The 16,189-nt window shown below is 48.0% G+C and overlaps 1 protein-coding gene and 1 long non-coding RNA gene across 2 annotated transcripts in view; both read right to left on the bottom strand.

The window, feature by feature from the left end:
* Positions 1-4,906: 4,906 nt before the first annotated feature.
* LOC112584592 (tubulin alpha-1C chain) lies at positions 4,907-12,540 on the bottom strand. The gene is made up of 4 exons (XM_025284083.3): positions 12,389-12,540; positions 8,347-8,569; positions 8,056-8,204; positions 4,907-5,983 (listed from the first exon to the last, which is right to left on the bottom strand). The coding sequence occupies exons 1-4, from the start codon at positions 12,389-12,391 to the stop codon at positions 5,009-5,011; spliced, it is 1,350 nt and encodes a 449-aa protein (XP_025139868.1). The 5' UTR covers positions 12,392-12,540; the 3' UTR covers positions 4,907-5,008.
* Positions 12,541-14,393: 1,853 nt separating this feature from the next.
* Positions 14,394-16,189, bottom strand: part of LOC102405491 — a 75,619-nt gene continuing 73,823 nt past the window's right edge. The window contains exon 7 of the long non-coding RNA XR_006640963.1: positions 14,394-15,652. This is a non-coding gene — a long non-coding RNA (uncharacterized LOC102405491). The remainder of the gene's footprint in view (positions 15,653-16,189) is intronic.

The following is a 16,189-nucleotide window of genomic DNA, read 5'->3' as shown; positions in this document are numbered from 1 at the left end:
GTCAGGAGGGCGGGCACCCGACCCCGCCCCGGCCTCCGAGGCCCGGCCTCCCAGCCCTACGCCGGGTTTTACCCTCCCTGCGGAGAGAGGAGGGGCGCACGGCGCTCATTGATGGGTTCAAAAGTTCAAAGCAAACTCTACGGAACCAGCCAGAAGAACCAGGAAAGGGAGGAGGAATCCAGGGGCCGCAAAATGGGCCGGTGGGGTGAGGAAGAGGATGCACTGGGCGACTGGAAGGAGAAGCGGGGCGAAGGGTGGGGACAGCAGTGGGCCACGCGTAAGCCAGGAGGGGCGCCAGGTAAAGGGAGGCGCGGCCACGGAGCCGTGGGGGCGCGGCTCCTCTCGCTGCCCGCCCGGTCCCCGGGCTCCAGACCCCCTACCCTGCACTGGAGGGCGGCCTAGGTGGCCTTCAGCCAGTTCCAGCCGCACAGCCCCCAATCAGGACCTCCCACACGATCCGGTGCTTCCACCGCGGGTAACCCCGGCGCCCGCAGCTCTCGCAGTTGAGGGACTTCCAAGAGGGAAGACCTATGGTTCCCCATTCCAGGTCCTAATCACCGCAAACCAACCTGAAATCTTGAATCTCACCTTTTTTGTTGCTTTTTCCCCCTTGTTTTCCTACCTCCTTTTAAATGAACCTTTTCGTTCCCAACAGCAAACTCCTTCCAGTTGGTGCAAAAGCAGTTTTTACCCGGCCTGGAATTAGTTATACTAACCCCAGCTTCCCAGGTGGCGCTAGTGGTAAAGAATCCGCCTGCCAATGCAGGAGAGGGAAGATAAGCATGTTTGATCCCTGTGTGGGGATGATCTGCTGGAGCAGGAAATGGCAACCCACTCCAGTATTCTTGCCTGGAGAATCCTACGGACAGAGGATCCTGATGGGCTTCAGTCCTTGGGTGTCTCTTAAGTCTGACATGACTGAGCACACGTGCATATAATAGCTTTCACTTTTCAGATGCTTACTATGCAGAGTTGTTTGTTTTTCAGACAATGTTAATCACATGTCATCCATTAGACAAATGCTGTGCTTTACCCCCGTTTTTACAGATAAAGAAACTAGGGTTTAGAGTAATTAAACTAGTTGCAGGTCACACAGCTGGAGCGAGTTAGGCCCTCACTGCCTTGCACTGCCTTACTCTAAGTATACCACTCTTTGTTATGGAACCCAAGTTCCTGTGTCCCTGGCACACTGAAGCCAAACAATCCAGAACCTGGGAGTTTGGTGCAGAGAAAGATTTATTGCAAAGGCTAAAAGCAAGAATAGATGTCGGGTGCACAAAAGACCTAACCGTCCAATCACTTTTAGACAACTGTTATGGAAAACGGTCATAGATTGCTTGACCAGCTCCTGGACCTTCTCATTGGTTGGTGGTGAGGTAACAGGGTGGTGTTTCCAGAATCTCAACCTTCTGGTTCCAACCAGTCTGGAGTCTGTGTGCTTGTGGTGGACTTGTAGTTACATCCTCCTTGGTGGTGGGGTCTTAGTTTTTGTGGAACAGCTCAAAGATAATGCATCAAGTTGTTATCTTTATGGCTTCAGGAAGAACTAGGTGTCCTGTGACTCTGTTGTCCTAATCAATAACTGCTTGGGCTTGCTCTTTTTCACTCAAGAAAGGCCTGGGAAACTTTTTTCTGTTTTCTATAAATAAGATACAAGGGATATGGAGGGCCTTTTGAAATTGGGCAGGACCTGCAAGGTCCAGCTTAGTTTCACTCTGACCTTCCATACAACGATTTATTCCTCAGAAGCATCCTTTATTTCATTTGATTTTCTTGTTTGTAGGATATAGGCTTCATTCAGCCTCCTTGACTTTCCCTGAATTCCAAAGGGCGGATTCAAACAGTTGATTATCAGGGAAGGGAGGGGATGCAGAAATAGAAGTAAAAAAAAATAAAAAAAGAAAAGAAATAGAAGTCAACTGGTTGTACAGCCTTGGAGCCTGGTTCCTACTCAAGGAATATGCATAGCAATGTTTCTGAGTTCTGCAGAACCAGGGCCCCTACCCAGGTGGAGGATGGTAACTTCAGGTTGAGCACAAGATTCCTGGAGCACTGCCCTATTACCTCACCACTAACCAATCAGAAGAAAGTGACACATTCTGCATTTACCACATTCAAAATTCAACTCATATTTTGCCTGCCTTTTTGGGCCCTGTTAGGCCTCCTGTGCATGCCTACGCCCACTTGTGCTAAGTTGTTTCAGTTGTGTCCGAACCTTAGCGACCCGATGGACTGTAGCCCGCTAGGCTTCTTCGTCCATGGGATTTTCCAGGCAAAAATACTGGAGTAGGTTGTATTTCCTTCTCCAGGGGATCTTCCCGACCCACGGATAGAACTACGGTCTCCTGCATTGCAGGCAGATTCTTTACCGACTGAGCTATCAGGGACAGCCAATTTGGGGGCTGCACCCTCTTAGGCTTTCTCCATTTATCCCCATCAAGCCCCATGGCTTCAGCCCTGGGGGCAGTTCTGAGTGCAGACTTTCCATTTGTGCTCAAGGGCAGATGGGATGGTTGTCAGCCAAAAAGCAGTGACAGACCTTGGGGTATATTTGTTCTTCCTGCAGGCTAACTTCTATTCACTCTCTCGCCAGCACAGGGGTCAGGGGATCATCAATACAAGGACAGATCCCTCTGCAAGCTCCGGCACTTTGCCCTTTCCAATTCCCCAGGCTCTGTTCTATTAGAATCTTTTTTCTCAGCTAAATTCTTCTTTCACCCCCACACCATTGCAACTGCTTAAATGTTTCCAGCCCCTTCCACATCTTGGCAGATTATTCACCTGTAAGGCTTACGGAAGTAATTGGAAGGGCTTGCTCCTGGCCAGGGGTCTGCGAGGGTGGGGGAGGCGGTGTGTGCACTGGCCCCAGGGCTTCAGGCTCTGGAGGTGCTGCCAGGCTCTCCTGAAGGCTGAGGGAGGAGGAGGATAACAGGCAAGCCCTGAACCCCATTCTCAGAGTCTCCAGCTTGGCACATAGGCTCCGAGAATGGACCTTTCAGGTGTTGTGGGGTGCTGTGCTCAGCTGAAGCTGATGATCTGTCTCTTCCTTCTCACACCTGGATGTCCTGTTCCCTCCAGAGCTCACACTGTAGCAATCAGCAGATACCCCAGGTTGGGAAAGTCTGAGTGCAGCTGGAGTGGCCAGCCTCTCCGAGGTTCATTGTTTCAGCCCAGGACGCCCATGCTCAGGCTGCAGAAGGGATCTAGCCCATCACTTTGAGTAGCAGTGGCTGGCTGTACTCAAGGATGGGGCGGGTTGGGCATTGTCCTGAAAGCGTGAGACAATGGTTGCTCTCATGGACAACCCTTCCGAGCACAAAGCTGAGAGAGCTCAGGCTGGAAGCTGTGCCCCAAGACAGAACGTGCATTCGAGGGAGGGGGTTGCTGTGCCATGTGCTTTGTGGAATCTTAGTTCCCCAATCAGGGATTGGACCCGCACCCTCAGCACTGAAAGCGCCAATTCCACTGGGCCACCAGGGAACTCCCAGAATGTGCATGTTTCAAATGCTCTCCTTAAAGAGTAAGGGGGCAGAGGTTAGCAATGAGTAAGAGGTGAAAACACCAGTGGGAAAAGAAAGATGGTAGCTGAGCGCCATTGAATAAGCTCAGTCCTGGAGCAAAGGGCAACAGACCTGCACTCACCCTCACCTCCTGCCACTTGCTTGGCCTTCCCTCTCAGGCCAGGACCTAAGCATCAAAAATGGCTCCTCCCTTCCGCGTGACCTGGCCCTCTGATGATCGCTGTCCTCTTGCATTGCTCAGTTCAGCCTCAGAGGCCACAGCACTGGCCCCTGAGCACCAAGCTCTCGGGCCACCCGCGCATTCTTCCCCCACCCTCAGCTTCTCATAGTTGCCTCCTGCCCCGCTCAAGAACCACACAGCTTCCAGCAGCTGCTCAGAAAAGCATCCAAATTCGGGAGCTCTGGTCTTCAATCTTTCTTACGTACATACTCCTTCAATTTTCCTTATTATTCCCCTACTTCACATATTCCCCACGACATACACTGGGTCAGGGACCAATACCGTAACACCCGAGACTACTGTACTTTCATGTCTCAGCCTGCTCTACTTTCTCCAAGCAGTGACTTCTGAAAGCACCGTCCTAGTTTGCCATTGTAGATTTTGGCCAAGGATGAACAATCAGCACAGTTCCAAGCCCTTCCCATATGATTCCAACACTTTATGAACTAAAGACTGCAGTGGTTCTGGCAGCCAGCCTGGCGACTTGAGTTATGGCTCCACCATTTATTAGCTATGTTACCTAACCCCTCGCTCCTCCACATGTGGTCACAGCAGACCAAGAATACCCAGGAGCTTTGGGTGGGATGAGTTGAGAGAGTAGCACTGAAACATAGACATCACCATATGTAAAACAGCCAGTGGGAATGTGCCGTCTGATGCAGGCAGCTCAGACCCAGTGCTGTGTGACAACCTAGAGGGTAGCATGGGGTGGGAGGGTCAAGAGCGAGGGGACATAGATACACCTACGGCTGACTCATGCTGATGTATGGCAGAAACCAACATGGTACTGCAAAGCAGTTATCCTCCAATTACAAATAAAAACAAAAAACCAGAGAGCTTTAAAAAACAAAGGCAAAAGAAAAAAATGCAGTATGTTTGTTGAAACTCTACTTCAGACTTACAGATTCAGGTCTGCTTTTTAAAATCTACAGGAGATTCACATCCATGTTAAAATTTCAAAAGCACTGGCCCAATGAGCCTGTTGCCTCACTTAAGATTTTATCTCCAGTCATCAGTTCAGGTCCTAGAGAAATAGACAAACCCCTTAGCACAGTACACAGAAACCACTAGAAACATTGAACAAATGATCAGATGGAAATTGCCAGCCTCCTCCATCCCAAACTGGCCTTCAATAAGTAAATATTTACTATGATACATTGTGACCTTGGAAGTGGAAATATCACCTTTATTGATAAGATAAGGCCACAGTGTGCAGCTCCACGGAACACAAATAATACAGTCCCAAGATGAAACTGCAGCAGACATGCTAATACTCGTCACCCTCATCATCTCCCTCTGCACTGTCGGCTCCAACTTCTTCATAATCCTTCTCAAGGGCAGCCATGTCCTCACGGGCCTCAGAAAACTCTCCTTCCTCCATGCCCTCACCCACGTACCAGTGAACAAAGGCACGCTTGGCATACATCAGGTCAAACTTGTGGTCCAGGCGCGCCCAGGCTTCGGCAACGGCTGTGGTGTTGCTCAGCATGCACACAGCTCGCTGTACTTTGGCCAGGTCTCCACCAGGTACCACAGTGGGAGGCTGGTAGTTAATGCCAACCTTGAAGCCAGTGGGGCACCAGTCCACAAACTGGATGCTGCGCTTGGTCTTGATGGTGGCAATGGCAGCATTGACATCTTTGGGAACCACGTCACCACGGTACAACAGGCAGCAGGCCATGTATTTCCCATGGCGAGGGTCACATTTCACCATCTGGTTGGCTGGCTCAAAGCAAGCATTGGTGATCTCTGCTACAGAAAGCTGTTCATGGTAGGCTTTCTCAGCAGAGATGACAGGGGCGTATGTGGCCAGAGGGAAGTGGATGCGGGGATAGGGCACCAGGTTGGTCTGGAACTCTGTCAGATCCACATTCAGGGCGCCATCAAACCTCAGGGAAGCAGTGATGGAGGACACTATCTGGCTCATGAGGCGGTTAAGATTCATGTAGGTTGGGCGCTCAATGTCGAGGTTTCTACGGCAGATGTCATAGATGGCCTCATTGTCTACCATGAAGGCACAATCAGAGTGCTCCAGGGTGGTGTGGGTCGTGAGGATGGAGTTGTAGGGCTCAACGACAGCTGTGGAAACCTGGGGGGCTGGGTAAATGGAGAACTCCAGCTTGGACTTCTTGCCATAATCGACTGAGAGACGTTCCATCAGCAGGGAGGTGAACCCAGAACCAGTTCCCCCACCAAAGCTGTGGAAAACCAAGAAGCCCTGAAGACCCGTGCACTGGTCAGCCTGCAAAAAGAAAAAAGTTTTAATTTTAGCCTTGGTGACAGCTGCAGTGATTTCTTTGAATCCATAATCACACTGATCAAGATCTTCAAAAAAAAACAAAAACAGAAAACTTCTGAACAATATTTGCTAAGAAAGCAGACCTAAAGAGCTTTTAAGTGCTAAGTGATTCAGAGAAACTTTCACAATCAACTCTTAGGGGCTGGAGGGAGGGGATCTGTGAAAAGGCTATTTTTAAAGAATTCTTTTCATTTCTGCAGGCAGAGGAATCACGAAGTCTGGAATGGATGCCGGGTACAAGTTTTGGTGACTGGGAGGCTCACCTCTGCTGCCCGTGCCATGACCACAGACCAAAGGCAACCTCTTATCAGTTGGAGAGCTACCAACAGCAGGCCTGAGGCCACACCGGCCCCATACAATGATGTCTTACAAAAATTCTGGCAGCTGCTTTCTGAGCTGGAATGCAACAGCAGAGTGAAGAGCCAGTGCCCTGGTGCTAGAATAAGGCTGTCTCTGGCTCTACCAGTTCCTTGCCATGTGCCTCTGACCAAATTCATTTCTCAGGCTCAGTGTTCTCATTTATTAAATGAGGAGAACAGTAATCTGCCTCAGGTTGCTGGAAATTGAATGAGTACTGGAACAGTGCCTGGCACAGTCAGCACAGGTTAGCAGCAAGTCTCTTCATTCCGGGAAAGGGGATTCACTCTCACAAATCCATGTCCTTGTGTCACGGGGGCTTTCCACCACTTAATTGAGCTCTTCTGGCTAACAAACTGCTCCTCTGTGAAAGGATGTTCTTAACCTGACAGAGTATTCTCTGGACAGTCTTCACTTTAAGGTGCTCCAAGATTTGTGGACATTCTCTACTGAGCCCTTAGTCACTTCTCTCCACCCTCTGAATGAGATCAATGCAAGGGGCAGACTCTAGTTTACCCGTTTCCACCCATTGAGACTCTGTGGACACAGTAATAAATACCAGGGACAAATGCAATTGTTCTGGTGGTTAATGAACTTCACTCCAGAACCCTCAATGACTTTCACTAGTTTATTTGTCCCTAAGGCAGGTCCCGATTTCCAAGTCAGTGCTTGTAGCTGAAGCTTCACTTGCAAACAGAGGAACCAACCATTATCCCAATTTTGCTGCGAAGACTATGATAAACTTCTGAAAAAGTATGAAGCCAGGAAGATGTATGGCCATTATTTTGAAAATAGACCAGTTGTTGCCGGGCTTAGCGTTATAGGATTTTCCTGACAAGCTATTCCACCCAGGCCTTCATTCTTGATTTTACTTAATTACTTACAAGTTGCCCATATGCCTAAGGAACAGAGTCATCTGATTGCCAGACTCTTAATTAAAATGATCTGAACAGCACCCTTTTCAACCTTACCGATGTGAATACAGTTACCTTAGATTTTTCTGCCTCAAGGAAAGGCTAGTCTACACTGCCCTGAGCTCTAGTAGAAAAACAAGGGTACCGCTTTTTGTGGTTATATCTTAATACTTTCAAAGTTCCAGTGACTTATACTTGCTTCTGTAACAAGGGAGCTCCCTTGACTCCCCTTTCAGTGTTGCTGGACGTTTCCAATGGCAGCTAGTTCTAGTCGGTATTACATCAGCTTCTTTTGCTGTAACTTTCCAACATAGGGCAGCTGTCCAATTTTTATGAGTTTGACCAATTAGTTACATTCAGAGCCAGCCACCTACCACTGGACTAAGATGACCTAAACAGGGATGCCTCAGCTTGGAGGCAGGAAGCTGCCTGATTAAGATGAACAAGGATGTTTAATGGGCTTAAGTGTCAGTAAAACTGTTAAGGCTTCCTGGTACTCCCTTGACTTCAGGTAAACTGGCCTCACTGAGTGAGCAACTGCCCAAATCTGCCTTAGAAGACACAGGAGGCGGCCAAGCAGCACTGACTTCAGCCTCAAATAGTTGTCCCATAGCACAGCACCGTTTGGTTTAGAAGTCAAGTTATAGTGGGCAGTATAAAGCTCATTCTAGTGCGCAAAGAATGATTCTCACAAAACTCTAAGAGAAAACGCTCATCCTTTTTTAAAAAAAGTTCTGCGTTTACCAGTTTCCGAACTCGGTCCAAGACGAGGTCAATGATCTCCTTGCCAATGGTGTAGTGACCTCGGGCATAGTTATTGGCGGCATCTTCTTTGCCTGAGATAAGTTGCTCAGGGTGGAAGAGCTGGCGGTAGGTGCCAGTGCGCACCTCATCTGGAAAAGGAAAATGAAGCAGCCACCCATCATTAACAACCCACACAAGTCTGCTCCATCGCAGGGCATCAGTGGAATTCCCAGGACACACCTCCTGTCCCAGATCCCTGGGATCTCACTGGGGTTACCGAGGTCAACTCACCAATGACTGTGGGTTCCAGGTCTACAAACACTGCCCTGGGCACATGCTTGCCAGCCCCTGTCTCACTGAAGAAGGTGTTGAAGGAGTCATCTCCTCCCCCAATAGTCTTGTCACTTGGCATCTGGCCATCGGGCTGAATGCCGTGTTCCAGGCAGTAGAGCTCCCAGCAGGCATTGCCGATCTGGACACCAGCCTGGCCAACGTGGATGGAGATGCACTCACGCTGTGGGAAGGAAGAAGGGAAGTGTCAGAATGAGACAGGTCGGATGGGACATTCAGGAATGAGTCACACGGAAATGACTATTAACCTTCCAGACAAATCAGCACCTTTCTGGAGGCCATGCCTGCCCAGGCACTATTTCACAAACAGGCCAATTCAGAGAAAAGGCTTTGGAAAACCACAGACATGTTAATGAACTACTAGACAAGGCCAGAGACCAGACTTTCGCTTTACAGCCACATTAGATATTCATGGTCAGGTTTCTACCTTCAGAATGACACAAGCTACTCGAGCCATAGATTTTCCCCAACTCCTGGGAAATATGCCTGCTGACGCCTTAGAGGCATGCAAAATTCCTCCTTCCAGCTCTGATTCATTCCCTGTGTGACCGTGTAACTACAGCTCATTCCCATCCCTCTTTATTCTGTTCTTTAAACAGCTTCTGCCTCTCCCTTAAAACCAGCTTAAACCAGCAAACTACAGCTGAATGACTCATGGAGAAAACAGCAGATAAGCAGCAGTTACCTGGACTTTAAAAACTGTGGTCACAGGCATCCTTTTATTCCTGTGGAAGTATTTAATCTTAGGGAAAAACATTTTCCTTCACTGTCCACACACCTTGAGGGCAGAGTGGGGGAGGGTAGGCAGATGGAGATAGGGTAACAAAAGCTTGAACTGTCACCAAGACTTCACTAATAGTTTAAGAAATCAGCTGTTTTCTAGTAAAATGTACATCTGTCTCTGGCACTGTGGAAGAAGAGTCTATAATTTCATAAATTTAATGATGTTAGGCAAGCATTTGTTTTCCTTTACTTGCTGAACAGGGTCATTTGTAAGTTACCAAACTCATTCTTGCTTGGCAAAATAAGGCAGTGAACATAGAATCTAAACCCACAGACTTAAGAGGAAAACAAAGAGGATTTCTATTGTATTTCCATCATAAATCAAATTAGCTGCTTGAGAGTCTTTCAAGTATCCACATCAAATATCTCCTATTACATTTTCTCCAAATAAGAGTTTCAGGGTTCTGAAAGCTGCTAATAGGAATTTAAAGCCTTTGACTGTGTGGATCACAACAAACTGTGGGAAATTCTTAAGGAGATTGGAATACCAGACCACCTTACCTGTCTCTTGAGAAACCTGTATACAGGTCAAGAAGCAACAGTTAGAAACAGACATGAAACAATGGACTGGCTCAAAACTGAGACAGGAGTACATCAAGGCTGTATATTACCTCCCTGCTTATTTAACTTCTATGCAGACTACATCATGTGAAATGCTAGGCTGGAGGAATCATAAGCTGGATCAAGCCTCCCAGGAGAACTATCAGTAACCTCAGATGATACCATAAAGAGAATGGGAACTAAAGAAAAGAACCTCTGGATGAGGGTGAAAGAGGAGTGAAAAAGCTGACATCTGGTCCCATCAGTTCATGGCAAATAGATGCGGTAAATGTTAAAACTGAACATTCAGAAAAACTATAATTATGGCGTCTGGTCCCATCACTTCATGGCAAATAGATGGGGAAAATGTGGAAGCAGTGACCGATTTTATTTTCTTGGGTTCCAAAATCACTGCAGACGGTGACTGCAGCGATGAAATAAGACACTTGCTTCTTAGAAGGAAAGCTATGACAAACCTAGACAGCATATTAAAAAGCAGACATCATTTTGCCAACAAAGGTCCACATAGTCAAAGCTGTGATTTTTCCAATAGTCATGTATGGATGTGAGAGTTGGAGTGTAAAGAAGGCTGAGCACCGAAGAATTGACGCTTCTGAATTGTGGTGCTAGAGAAGACTCTTGAGAGTCCCTTGGACTGCAAGGAGATCAAACCAGTCCATTCTAAATGAAATTAACCCTGACTATTCATTGGAAGGACTGATGCTGAAGCTCCAATACTTTGGCAACTTGAGGCAAAGAGCTGACTCATTTGAAAAGACCCTGATGCTGGGAAGGATTGAAGGCAAAAGAAGTGGGTGGCAGAGGGTGAGATGTCTAGATGGCATCACCGACTAAATGGACATGAGTTTGAACAAACTCCAGGAGATAGTAAAGGACCAGAAAGCCTGGCATTCTGCAGTCCGTAGGGTGGCAAAGAGTCACACATGACTTAGCAACTGAACAACAATAGGAATCTAAAGGAAGTTGAACATCACCTAAGATGTCAAAGGGCCTAGTCTCATAACCCCAAGACAAAACCTCCAATTACTCATAACCTTTGACTTATGGTTCCCTCCTTCTCACCATACTCCCTATAAAGCAATTATCCTCTGCTGACATCAGCATGCTCACTATTAACCTGCATCTACTTGCCCAGCTCTAAGGCTGTGGGAGAAAGGGGTGTTTGTTCTGATGAACCCATGACTTTTAACCACTGCATCGTGTTTACCTTTAACTGGACTCTGGACATTCCACAGCCCTAGAAACCAGGAAAGAACGAGATATTTGTCCATGACAGTCCCAGGTCCAAGGAGATAAGTATCTGAGAACATCCTGCCATCGTAATGAAGCACTTCTAATGAAGTTTTTGAACTAAAAAACTTTTCATATTGTGCAACAGTATGGCTTAGGCTGTGGCCATTGCTTGCCCTCCACTCTCCCCTGGCCACTTGGATGATATAGTGAGATACCGATGATGGTGTCACTTAGTCTAGCCTTAAAGGGATAATCAGCACCTGTCCCTTGTGAAATAAGAGTCTAACCAGTGTATGTCTTAATAGGTTTGGGGCTATTGCTGATTTCCTGCCCTTTAAACACTCCCACTATTTTCTCAATTACACATTTACCAGTGTCCTTTGGTCTGGCTTAGTAAAAAGCACTCAAGCAATTGTTACAGTAAGTCAGACATCCTTTGATAATTGTGGTAGACCCTAAAAAAGGTAACTAAATAATTTGCTATATTCCTTTTTAAAAAAAGATATTTTGATACATTTGATACTCATGGCCTGCTTTAGGTAGACCTCCAACTGGCTGTTTCCTAAGACACTTGTTTTGAAAACCTGTGGCAACTAAATAGAAAATACTCAAGTTGTGTGTAATTTCATGTTTCTTTAAAAGTAAGACTACTTTGTCAGAACTAGTTTACTCTGTGACTTTATAAGTAAATATCTCTTTTATGGACTTTTAAAAACCTGTAAGAAGAAAGTTTCAGCTATTAAACACCCCACTACATTAACACTAGAAACACTAGAAATGCAGGGTTAAATACGGGACAGTAATTTCCTTCAAAGGAGGAGCCTGCCTTCATCCTTCAAGTGGACTGGTGCAATTTCAAGAGCTCCCCTCGCCACCCAAACCCCGCCATCCCGGCCACAGGTGGCGATGCTGCAATTGGAAACTCTTCCCAGAGTCTGGCCACAGGCGGACTCAGCACCAAATCACAGGGCACAGGAGAGGGGTCGCCAGGAAACGTCTGCACCTACTATGCTGGAGCACACGGGATGCTCCAGGGGTCCTTTGAGGAAGGCTGTGGGAAGGTGAGATCACTTCAGGAAATGGGAGGGATTTGTAGCTTTCACAAGTCCTTGGGAGCCAGTGCGAAGGTTCTCCGACCTTCCTGGGGCAGTAGCGGCCCCGAAGGGATCAATGAATGGCCCCTCTCTAGGATCAAGTGGCTTTTCCACTTCCACTCAAGGCAGTACCCAGGCCGCGTCTTCGAGCCCGACGAGGAGTCAGCCAGGTGAACTCGACTCTCCGAACCCGGCCACCAGAAACCAGTTTGCCCGGAGGCGTGGACGTGGCTGCACTCGCACTGGGGTCCCAACGCCCCTTCGGACTCCGCACTCTGCCCTCATGCCACCGCCCGGGGACCCCCACTCACCATGACGGAGACTTGTACGGTTCTGCGGGGCTGGAACAGGGGAGGGGACGGCCGCGAAGATCTCCCACTGACAGACTACTAAGGAGTCCGGGGGAGAAGTAGTGAGAGGCCTGGGGCCGGGAGGGATCCTATAAACCTCTACCCGGGCCACGTGTCAGGAGGGCGGGCACCCGACCCCGCCCCGGCCTCCGAGGCCCGGCCTCCCAGCCCTACGCCGGGTTTTACCCTCCCTGCGGAGAGAGGAGGGGCGCACGGCGCTCATTGATGGGTTCAAAAGTTCAAAGCAAACTCTACGGAACCAGCCAGAAGAACCAGGAAAGGGAGGAGGAATCCAGGGGCCGCAAAATGGGCCGGTGGGGTGAGGAAGAGGATGCACTGGGCGACTGGAAGGAGAAGCGGGGCGAAGGGTGGGGACAGCAGTGGGCCACGCGTAAGCCAGGAGGGGCGCCAGGTAAAGGGAGGCGCGGCCACGGAGCCGTGGGGGCGCGGCTCCTCTCGCTGCCCGCCCGGTCCCCGGGCTCCAGACCCCCTACCCTGCACTGGAGGGCGGCCTAGGTGGCTTTCAGCCAGTTCCAGCCGCACAGCCCCCAATCAGGACCTCCCACACGATCCGGTGCTTCCACCGCGGGTAACCCCGGCGCCCGCAGCTCTCGCAGTTGAGGGACTTCCAAGAGGGAAGACCTATGGTTCCCCATTCCAGGTCCTAATCACCGCAAACCAACCTGAAATCTTGAATCTCACCTTTTTTGTTGCTTTTTCCCCCTTGTTTTCCTACCTCCTTTTAAATGAACCTTTTCGTTCCCAACAGCAAACTCCTTCCAGTTGGTGCAAAAGCAGTTTTTACCCGGCCTGGAATTAGTTATACTAACCCCAGCTTCCCAGGTGGCGCTAGTGGTAAAGAATCCGCCTGCCAATGCAGGAGAGGGAAGATAAGCATGTTTGATCCCTGTGTGGGGATGATCTGCTGGAGTAGGAAATGGCAACCCACTCCAGTATTCTTGCCTGGAGAATCCCATGGACAGAGGAACCTGGTGGGCTTCGGTCCTTGGCGTCTCAAAGGGTCTGACATGACTGAGCACACGTGCATATAATAGCTTTCACTTTTCAGATGCTTACTATGCAGAGTTGTTTGTTTTTCAGACAATGTTAATCACATGTCATCCATTAGACAAATGCAGTGTCTTATCTCCGTTTTTACAGATAAAGAAACTAGGGTTTAGAGTAATTAAACTAGTTGCAGGTCACACAGCTGGAGCGAGTTAGGCCCTCACTGCCTTGCACTGCCTTACTCTAAGTATACCACTCTTTGTTATGGAACCCAAGTTCCTGTGTCCCTGGCACACTGAAGCCAAACAATCCAGAACCTGGGAGTCTGGTGCAGAGAAAGATTTATTGCAAAGGCTAAAAGCAAGAATAGATGTCGGGTGCACAAAAGACCTGAACCCTCCAATCACTTTCAGGCAAGACTGCGAAATGGGTCATAGATTGCTTGACCAGCTCCTGGACCTTCTCATTGGTTGGTGGTGAGGTAACAGGGTGGTGTTTCCAGAATCTCAACCTTCTGGTTCCAACCAGTCTGGCGTCTGTGTGCTTGTGGTGGACTTGTAGTTACATCCTCCTTGGTGGTGGGGTCTTAGTTTTTGTGGAACAGCTCAAAGATAATGCATCAAGTTGTTATGTTTATGGCTTCAGAAAGAACTAGGTGTCCTGTGACTATTGCCCTATTAGTAACTGCTTGGGCTTGCTCTTTTTCACTCAAGAAAGGCCTGGGATACTTTTTTCTGTTTTCTACTAATAAAGTAGAAATAAAGTCCATTTGTGACCCAATGGACTGTAGCCCCTAGGCTCCTTCATCCATGGGATTTTCCAGGCAAAATTACTGGAGTGGGTTGCCATTTACTTCTCCAGGGGATTCTCCCCCCCGCCCACCCCCCCCACCCCCAGCCCAGAGATAGACCCTGGGTCTCCCACATTGCAGGCTGATTCTTAACCAACTGAGCCACCAGGAAAGCCCCAGCTCAGTTGGCAAAGAATCTCAGCAGGGAGTAATTACAGAAGAAAGAGACCTCTGCCTTGATTACCAAGAAGCATCTTGAGTATGCAGTGTCTGAATGGGGAGGTGTTAAGGGAAATACTGACTGGAATCGCCCTCCTGGCCAGGAACCATAGTAACCATTCATGTGAGTTACTTTACCACAGGAGGTCCTGGTAAGGAACAGGAAACTAAGCCACCACCAACCCGGAGAATTCAGGAAAGTTCAAAATTTCAAAAGGAGATGCCTAGTGTCCTACCAGCCTCCCAGGATCCTCCTTGCTGGAATCCATCCTGACTGAGTGATGTGCGCACCACCAGGAAGGACCCTGAGTCAAAAACTAATCCCATTACTATAAAATCCGGGTTGTGAGCCATGTGTCAGAGCAGACCTCCTGGGTTCCCTTACCCTCCTGCTCTCTGCCCAGGCACCCCTTCTCAATAAAATCTCTTTTTGCTCTATCAGCATGAAACTGAGCATGACCCTATGATCCTTCCCCCCAGCCATGTCTTCTGCCTGCCTGTTGTCTGTGGAAAACTTTAGCATTAAGAATACATTTCATCAGAGAAGTGAGAAATGCAGAAACAAAGGAAAACTGTCAAAGGAGATGAAATAATAATAATGTAGTCACTAAGCATGGTCAAGGACCTTTAGTTCCTTCTCAAGGACTACAGATAATATTCTGAGCCATATCCTGTGAGCTGTCTTACAGATACTGAAACCTCAGGTGGAAAAGTTAACTACATAATGACCAGACTGTACCCAGGACATGAGCTGCCACAATTCCAAGAACTGTTCTCAAACAAATGGGAACAAACAGACTCTGGAACTGAAGATTAACTGTACCTAAAACAATCAAGATGATGCTAGTCAGACTACCAATGACCAATCTGAAGATGACTGTCAGAGCTGACTATGCTGTTTCTGTATGTAGCCAAACCCCCTCCCTACTCTCTCCTGCTTGTCAGGGGGTGGGAATCAGCCTTTGGACAGATGTCCGCCCACCCACCCCCCACCCCCCTGCCAGCATCTGAAATAAAGCAAACTTTCCTTTCCACTAACCAGGCCTGTTTATTGACTTTTGGGCAGGGAGCAGCCAGACCCTACCTTTCAATAATAAGTACGTGTGTCTCCTTGGATGATTCATTTCTCAGTGTTAGACTGCTGGAAGGGGTTCCACTTCCTGCAACCCTTTCATCATGTTATCCTAATTCTTAAATTCCTCAGCAACCTCTGAATGATAGAATTTATGGAAATACTCAGACACAGACATAGAAAACAAACTTATGGTTACCTAAGGGGAAGGGAGAGGAAGGACAAATTAGAAGTTTGGGATTAATAAGTACACACTATGGTAAAGAATCTGCCTGCAATACAGGAGACCTGGATTGGTCCCTGGGTTGGGAAGATCCCCTGGAGAAGGGAATGGCTACCCACTCTAGTATTCTTGCCTGGAGAATTCCATGGACAGAGGAGCCTGGTGGGCTACAGTCCATGGGGTGGCAAAGAGTCGGACACGACTGAGCGACTAATACTTTATGTACAAAATGGATAATCAACAAGGACCTACTGTACAGTACAGGGAATTATACTCAATATGTTGCAATAGCCTGTAAGGGAAAACAATCTGAAATATATATATATATATATATGTAACTCAAGCACTTTACACCTGAAACTAACACAACATTGTAAATCAACTGTACTTCAATTTAAAAAAGAAATATTCTACTGAATAGTAGAAGAATATGTTAAAGAGCTTTTTCCT

This window comes from Bubalus bubalis, chromosome 4, assembly GCF_019923935.1.
Source record: "Bubalus bubalis isolate 160015118507 breed Murrah chromosome 4, NDDB_SH_1, whole genome shotgun sequence".
NCBI lineage: Eukaryota > Metazoa > Chordata > Mammalia > Artiodactyla > Bovidae > Bubalus > Bubalus bubalis.
The sequence above is the reverse complement of the archived record's forward strand: the minus strand, read 5'-3'. Positions and strand labels throughout refer to the sequence as shown.

What these genes read in the sequence shown, in the direction of transcription:
- LOC112584592 (XM_025284083.3), bottom strand. An exon ending in CCTGGAACCCACAGTCATTG is followed by an intron (nt 8,205 to 8,346) that starts GTGAGTTGACCT and finishes TTCCTTTTCCAG; the next exon opens with ATGAGGTGCGCACTGGCACC. An exon ending in TGGACCGAGTTCGGAAACTG is followed by an intron (nt 5,984 to 8,055) that starts GTAAACGCAGAA and finishes TTCTTTTTGCAG; the next exon opens with GCTGACCAGTGCACGGGTCT.